The sequence below is a fragment of the Atractosteus spatula genome, chromosome 7 (assembly GCF_055471065.1).
Source record: "Atractosteus spatula isolate fAtrSpa1 chromosome 7, fAtrSpa1.hap1, whole genome shotgun sequence".
In the NCBI taxonomy this organism is placed as follows: domain Eukaryota; kingdom Metazoa; phylum Chordata; class Actinopteri; order Semionotiformes; family Lepisosteidae; genus Atractosteus; species Atractosteus spatula.
In genome coordinates this window covers 7881613-7889807 of record NC_142712.1, presented here as the reverse complement: position 1 = coordinate 7889807, position 8195 = coordinate 7881613, and the positions used below count along the sequence as shown (strand labels likewise).

General features: G+C 36.4%; 1 protein-coding gene across 1 annotated transcript; it reads left to right on the top strand.

Annotated features, from left to right (window-relative positions):
- Positions 1–2163: 2163 nt before the first annotated feature.
- Positions 2164–7922, top strand: LOC148830355 (zona pellucida-like domain-containing protein 1). The gene is made up of 10 exons (XM_088922204.1): positions 2164–2263; positions 3012–3232; positions 3569–3753; positions 4390–4462; positions 4925–5022; positions 5172–5252; positions 5684–5852; positions 6227–6347; positions 7079–7099; positions 7762–7922. The coding sequence occupies exons 1-10, from the start codon at positions 2164–2166 to the stop codon at positions 7920–7922; spliced, it is 1230 nt and encodes a 409-aa protein (XP_088778330.1).
- Positions 7923–8195: the final 273 nt, after the last annotated feature.

Genomic DNA, 8195 nt, shown 5'->3' with positions numbered 1-8195 from the left:
GCCATTTGTCCAAAGGAAGACAGGCATTTAACTTTGAAACTTTATACTAGAATAGGAAGCAATTAACCTGACACCACCACTTGAAATCATAATTTTGCTCAGAATGTGAGAAAGCCAACTGAATTAATCTGTGTAAAGGGGACATAGAAAGATCTCCTTCATCTACTGTATGTTGAGCTGTGATATATCTTCCTACAGGGACTCGCTGTGATGTTCAATTTGAATTTGTTCTCTATGTAGTGTAGTGAACTGCATTGAGCAGTAGAATAAAAATGAAAGATTGCTGGTGAAAAAAAAAGCAATTAAAATGAAGAAGCATAAGAAACAATATTGCAGAGTCTGCAAGGGTAAAGGAAACACATTTTGACAGGGAATTGTGCTTAGATTGGCCTACATTAAATTTTATGAGCGGATTTAACCAAATAATAAAAAAGACCCGTCTTTGATGACGCTGAGCCATAGGCTATCACTAACTGTGTCAGAACACAGAACTGTTTCAAAGCCCAGATTTTCCCAGTTTGGCTTTTCGAAAACCACATATCCTGAAGCCTATGCTTATAGCTCAATTACACAGGAAAATACAGACACATTAAACATGTTGTTTCAATAGAAGGACAAAATAGCAGACAGAGCCCTCTTGCTTTGCCTTCTTCCTCAATAATAGAGCCAGTGCACTGTGAAAGCGGCCTGCTTTTGGTTTCTTATCAGAACTTCTGATGATCAGATCAGGCTTTGTTGGGAGTTCTCATGATAACCTTTGGATAAAATAAAGGCCACCTAGATGTTGTTAGATGTTTAACTTCACAGAGAGCTGGCATCGATGAACTATTATATACAGTCCCCTGAGATGTTGTATTTGCTTTATTCAGTTTCATACTGGCTTGCAATGGGACTCAGATTTTACAGCAAATAAACAAAGCCACCTGGACATTGTTTCTCAGGCAATGTGTAGAATTTCATATTTTGCCTTAGGAAATGTCCATGGCATTTTAATGCACAAAAGTGAATTGTTCACTCAGGGTGTAGTGAGAACCATGTTGACCTTATTTCTGTCCAATCCTAGGAGACTAAGGCCTTTATAAAAACACAGTTATATGCATCCCATGACAAGAGGAATCAGCCAGTCAGGACACCCCAGAAGGATAAGGGCAGAATCGCGGTGCGTATATTCAGAATAAAATTGAAAAATTATTAATAAATATTATGATATGGTATTTATATGTAAGCGCGATGCTCTGTTATTTTTATGAACCGTGTGACTATGCGTTATTATATATACTCAGAAAATGAACTGGTAGGAAAACATCTTTATGATGATTAGCGCAGACATGATAAGGAATAAACAGATGTTTTCTTAGTTTATTAACTGCTCATTTATTAATGTGTATACCCTGTTTGCAAAAGTTGTCCCCATACTTGTCTGCTACATCTAATACGATATTAGGAAAGTTGAACTTTTCCTCAAGGTCAATGGTGGCAGTATTTTGGATATATAACAGAAGGATGATTATGCTCTGCAATTGATGTATTCCAGGTACATTTTGCATGTATAACAAAATTATAAGGTTTTATGTTTTTGTGTTGTTGATGGTTCATACAATGTATGAATTTTTTTGCACAATTAAAAATTAAAATCATGAATATTGTTCGATAATATCATAAATACTTTTTTTCAGCGATGCGTTAAATCTTTAAAATTGTAGTTGATAAGACTGATTTTCTATCTAAAAAGTAGACAATTCCCTCTAGATTAATCTGAAAACAGAAGACATTATGAAATGCAATATGGAAAAAACATACAATGATTAGTAAGCAAATGCAGTCTTTTGCTTTGTTATTTGCAAGTGACTGTGCTCTGAATTGATATTTCTAAGACACCATGGTCATGGAGAAGGGCTGACAATTTTTCAGCATGTTAAATTCATTTTCTTAAGCCATTTAAAGTAATAATGCATCAAATAGAAAATACTTAGGGGGCTGGTTTATTTTTGCTTTTGTCTTATAAATGTTGCTTTATGCGACTAGATATTTTGTTACTCAAATTATATTTCAAGTGCGTAATGGCAAAGTTGGCCTAAAACGAATTGTTCAAAAAAGAAACAATAGTGCTTGAAAAAAGAGTTTCTGATATGAGTCTGTTATGCTTATACAGGCAAGGAAACCATGATGAACTTCTTCAGCTCACTGACTATAGCAGTGATGCTTTTCAGAACAAGCCTTTCCTTAACAGCAAGTGACTGCGGAGCAAACTTCAGACCCCCAGGTAGACTTTTATGTGTTTAACACTTGTTTAATTGAGCTAAATACGTTTTACTCTACTGCAGAAACTGATACTGTCCTAAACCTACACACTTGAAGAAGGCTCCACAGCCAAAACATTGTGTTTTTTTCTTGTCAGTGTTCAATCAGCCTCTGCTTGTTCCTTTACAGCTCGCAAGCTGACACCACTCTAAACCGTGTCTTAAACTTTTTAACGGAAGTCGAATCAAAACATGTTTGCAAATTTGGTGTAGAATCATATGTTTGTGTTTTTTTTTCAAATGTTTTTTCTTTGTTAAATAACATTTTTTTCATATGCTGTATAAGGACAGGAGGATTCATCATGAAACCACATGGTTTTAAATGAAAGTAGTAGACAATAGTAACCTGTAATAGAAGTAAAACAAATCTGTAAGGTCAGCCATACAGTACTGAGCTCTGGAAAACTATTATTTGCAGATGTAACAATATCTTATTAAAGAATGCACTGTGTTCTTCAGGGCAGCAGATACATGGTGAGATTAAAGGAGGGAAGGTAGATTAGTTTTATTTTAATTTGGCAAGCAGAGTGAAACAGATACATACCAAGGTACCTACAGTTTCCACTTTATTTACATCACGTGTATAAAATGCCAGGGAACAGGCTTGATTTTAATCATTAGAAAACAAAACATTTTAGATTCAGCTATTTCAGTTCAGGGTCATGTCAACAAAGCACCAAAGATTAACAAAGCTTTCTTTTTAAAAACCAGAATACACTGACATCTCCGTGGAATGTGGCACCAGCACCATGTCACTGGCGATTTTAATCTGCCCAGCTATGTATGCTGGCTATAATGAGTCCCTGCTGATAGTGAACAGCATATATGATGACCCAAGATGCAAGGGAAGGATAGATGATACAGTGACACCACCAGTCCTGCGGTTCAGTTTCCCCATTAATGAGTCTACTGCCTGTGGAAGTATTTTCAAGGTGAGAAACCTGAAACAATACAGCCATTTTCCTCCATACTAGGGTTGTGCTTTAGTCACGTGTCCACATCAAGAAAGAAATCTGAGAGAGCATATTTTTGTTTTGGCACTGTCTACAGCTTTATTACTGAAAATGTCTGCTGTAAATTCCCCCCAACACCCTTGTTAATAACTTCTTGTAGCCGCCAATCCATTTGCAGTCCTCGTTTCCTAGTGATCATTGCAGCAATGTGCTACAAGGTTTTTTTTTTGTATTTACAGTATTTATTTAGGTTTCTGTATTTCAGTACCTGTGGTATCTCAACTGTCTGCTTTATTTGTGTGGCTCGTTTCACAGACAACAAGTGCACCTGGAACTGGGATTTTTTCAGACTTCTCCAACATCCAAACAGTGAACATTAGCGGAGTGGTTCGGTCAAATGATCCAACAACTGGCACTGTGACCTACAATCAGGAACTGGTGTATCTCTATTCCTGCTCTTATCCACTAGAATACCTTATCAACAACACCAGGATAGACGTGTAAGTATTTTACATATTCTATTTTCTGGAAATTTGGTGTGTACTGTATACTGGAAGGAAAAAACAAACATTGGTAAAACTACTAAGAGTGGACTAATTTCCTCATATGTTTCCATTAGTAAAATGGAAAAATAAAGCATCAGTTGCAAATAACAAAGTTTGTTTTGAACTTTGAATGAAGGGAGGTTGGACTACCTGCCCCCAGACAACCAGAAGAGATGAAAAGAGTGGAATATTCAAGGAAATATTTGGATACAACAATACCTTATGTAACAATAGCTGGACAGGTCGGCTCAAACAGTTTTGGCTCAAAAGGCACGTCATTGTTCTCCAAGAAATTCTAGAAATACGAGAAATAAATAAACACACTTTTCTAACCTGAGTGCGCAAATCAATGGTAACCACAGTGAAAAGCCTGATCTTGCCGGAAATGTATGGTTCAGAAGTTTTCACAATTATTATTATTTTCTTCAAATGAAACATTTGGCCTTTCCCACGTGGACTTCAACAACCCATTTTTATTGATGCAGGGCTAGTTCTACTTCCATTTTACGTCATGACAGCCATTACTGTCCACCCAAGCTTTGTGGCGAGCCAGACCCCTGCGCTTTCTTACTTTGTCTCGTTCTTCGTCAGGTCTGGGTCCTCCATCGCTGTCAAAGACAACAATGGCAGCTTCATCAGCACCCTCAGCCTGCAGCTGTACCAGGTGAGGCAATCTCACCTCAGTGGAAGAGCATGCAGTCTGCCGACTCCTTTACAGAACTGACAGGCCTGCCAGCATCAGCTCAAGGATGCGGATATTCGATAAAAAAAAAGATTTATCTCCATGACCAGTTGCAGACAAGAATATTCAAAGAGCAGTTAAACACCAGAGTTGCTGCTGTGCCAGCACTTTAACTTTATATATATATGATAAATGATTTAATTGCATTGGAGGAGTTCAATTTTTGTAATGAATTACTACTACAGAGTATATATCACTTTTAGTAAGTGTGACATATACACTCATAAAACAGATCAGGGTCAGATTTTTCCACTAGGGGCGATCTACGAGACATCTGCCCACCTGATTAATTGACCATTGAGGGAGCATTGTGCTGAAAGTGGATAAGCAGGGTTGAAGACTAAAAGGAAAAGCTAACAATTTGGTGATTTTTTTCCCCACCAGGATCGAAATTTCACAACTCCGCTGATAATTCCATCAGCAGGAATTGATTTAAGATCTGATGTGTTTGTCCAAGTCAAGGCTGTTAATTTAACTTCCAAGTAAGAAAATTTCATTGTTTTTATTATGTCATTACTGATACAGGAATTTCAAAAACACTTTGAAATACTTTAGTGATATTTTAAAATAGACGTACAAAGCATCTGCAGGTAATACAAAAAATGCCTACAGCTTTTCTCTTTCTTCACAGGTTCAATGTCCTTCTTGATCGCTGTTATGCGTCAATTTCTCAGTTCCCAACAAACTCAACTTTCTTCAACCTTTTTGTCTCGTAAGACATTTAAAATATATTTTACTTTCTTTTATACAAATGTGATTCCCTCAGGCACATCCTTTAGAATCCACATTTCAACTACTGAAGTGTTGGGCGTCATTTCTTTGTGCAGTTTTTCTGAATATTTCACTGTAATGTCTTTACTTGGAAATAACTGTCCAGTTTTCCATTAAACACATTCTGCGCACATCAACAGAAGACAGGCAAAAATCAACTTTCATCAAAAGAGGCGCAATAGATACATTTCAGTTTTGTCAACTTGGTGTGATAAAACCTTTTCCTAAACAATCTTGACAATTTCTACACATATTCTAATAATAACGACAAATCCTTCAATAATACACATTTTCAAGAGATGAGGTGTGTACAATTTAAAAATATCCATTTATATGAGTAACATCTTTATATATCATTTATATTAATAACAGATGCTCAAGAGACTCACTGACGACGATGATTGAAAACGGAGACAACCAATATGCAAGGTTTTCCTTCAAGGCTTTCCGTTTCATTGAGCAAAAGAATCAAACAGTTTCTACCTACTATTTACACTGCATCACAAGGCTCTGTGACAGAAGTTCCTGTGCTCAGTTCAAGGTACAGTCATCACAATTATCTGGCAGTGAAGCCTTCTACTGCACATCCTATTTCAGTAACAAGAAAAGCATGGCAAAAGATTTAGGGAAATGAGTCTTTATAACTAAATTGTCATAAATGCTCTCTGAATGCTTCAGAGCACTAAAAATGTGAAATGTTTGATTATATCACCAGCAGTTGCTGTCACTTTTTGTAGTAATGATTTTTCTAATGCTTATAGAAACAGTCTCATTGACTAAAACAGGATAGAGTGACAGTAAAAGGATAGAGGGTTTTTCAACGGTTTAAACATAACTTAATATTTCTGGGGTGGAAAGGATATCCTGTTTTAAAACAGGAATAAATGGACTATGCTCTTTTTTTTCTCCTGTTAGCAATGTTCAAGCACTGGTAAAAAGAAGAGGAGTGTGAGTGACTTTACGACCCCAGCTCCTGATGGGCTGTCTGAGCCCACTACCATCACCTCAGTGCCCATCATTACCAAATCTGAGAGCGGTACGTGTCTGATACACAAATCTAATACAGTGTTGGTAGCCGTTTTCTTAGTCACACACATACTTTTAGCATTTACAAATGAGTGACAGAATAAACTGAATTTTTCATGGAAAGTTTCCATTTTCCATCTCCATGTACTTAATGTTGTGCTCCAGTATTGTGGAGAAACAAAAAGGATTACTGTACGCATAGAAAAGGTCTAAAGGGGAACAAGTTCCCATAACTGAGAGTATTACACACTAGACAGCTGACTACATCAGCTCAGTGTGAGCGCATTTTGTGTCTGTGATGATATGGTATTGACATGGTACATATTCATACAAAGCTGTTCTCTTGTCATTGTCCAAGAGAAGGTGTTCCCCACGGATCCATTTACATGTATATCAGATTTTATAATTTCACATTGTACGGTTGCTAAAACAGGACAGACAGTCTCACATGAACATTGCACATCGGGTGAAATCCACAAATAGGCCTGTACATACAGTATAATGAATACATTTCTGATTAACACTAAAAGGTGATGTTTATTTATCAACCCAACTTTTTTAATTACTAACTTCAAATATAAAAAAATGTTAGGTACTAAGAATTTTATCTTTCATGTTGTGCTTTGAATGACTTTGGTAATAATGTCTTCAATGTAATGCCTTTTACAATAAAATAAATATGGAAATCCACTAACATTCAATTCACATTGATGAACTCTTTTTGTCAAATTCCTTTTACAGTTATTCAGTCTAAAGAAGATGGTAAGTTATTTAATCCTGTTTGTCTTAATATCTGTTATGAATTAAGACACACTTCAGCTGAAATTGTAATGAATGAAAATTAACTGGAAAATTCTCAGCATTGAGTGTGTGGCAATTGTAATAACAAAGAAATCTACTTCAAGCAGCCCTCCCCAGCAATTAATGGGAAACAAATAGTATTACAATAATGGCTAAACAATTGAAAATTTTAACTTTTTAAATTACTGGCATCGCTTGGATAACACAATGCTACAATTCACAAATACCTAAAATGAAATGAATATACACTACAATAATAAAGGCAGAAAAGAGGTATTGAAAATTTTGGAAACATCATGAGCATATCATTCTAAGACCTACTGTGGGAAAAAGATCAAACTAATGGTAGTTCAGAAAGATAAAATACAAAAGGGTTATAGGTGATGGGGACAACACTTCAGGGGACAGCACGCCACGAAAAAAATTCTGAGAAAGGGACCTTGCAGTCTTTTGTACAGACAGACCACCAGTGATAAAATTTGTGAGACCTCCTCACAAGTTGTAAAATAATTAAGAACAAAACTTGACTTGCCTCTGAGGATGTTTCATTTTAAAGAACTTGGCCCGGAGTATAAAAATTCAAAATAATGCATACTTTCCCCAATTCTTTTTTATTTTGACAGCTGTTGCTCCAACCATTGATGAAGTTAGAAGCATCTCAGTTGGTCTGGGTATCGCTGTGGGCTTCCTGGCTCTGATCTCCCTCGTAATGATAACTGTTGCTTTCATGTACTACCGAAAAACTAAGCAGTCACCTGGCACCTCCAAGATGTTTCCTAACTGATTGCTGAACAAGCTGGAACTGCATGCCTACAAACAAGTCGTTTTTATAACCATATCACAGTTTAAGATGCAACTTTAAACAGTCTGTTAGTGGGATTGTCTTGCTCTGGTGGAGGTGTGTGGTGATGGAGTCCACAATCTCTGTGCTTTTCAAATGCTGATGTTTATCTTTGACTGCAGTGAGATCTTCATTTCTTTGCACATTTTGGTAACTCTCTTTTAACAGAGGACTAGAATTCAGAAATTAAATAATTAGTAAGCAAAATTCTATTCC

What these genes read in the sequence shown, in the direction of transcription:
- LOC148830355 (XM_088922204.1), top strand. Translation starts at nt 2,164, where the DNA reads ATGATGAACTTCTTCAGCTCACTGACTATAGCAGTGATGCTTTTCAGA. An exon ending in TTCTTCAACCTTTTTGTCTC is followed by an intron (nt 5,253 to 5,683) that starts GTAAGACATTTA and finishes TATTAATAACAG; the next exon opens with ATGCTCAAGAGACTCACTGA. An exon ending in TATTCAGTCTAAAGAAGATG is followed by an intron (nt 7,100 to 7,761) that starts GTAAGTTATTTA and finishes TTATTTTGACAG; the next exon opens with CTGTTGCTCCAACCATTGAT.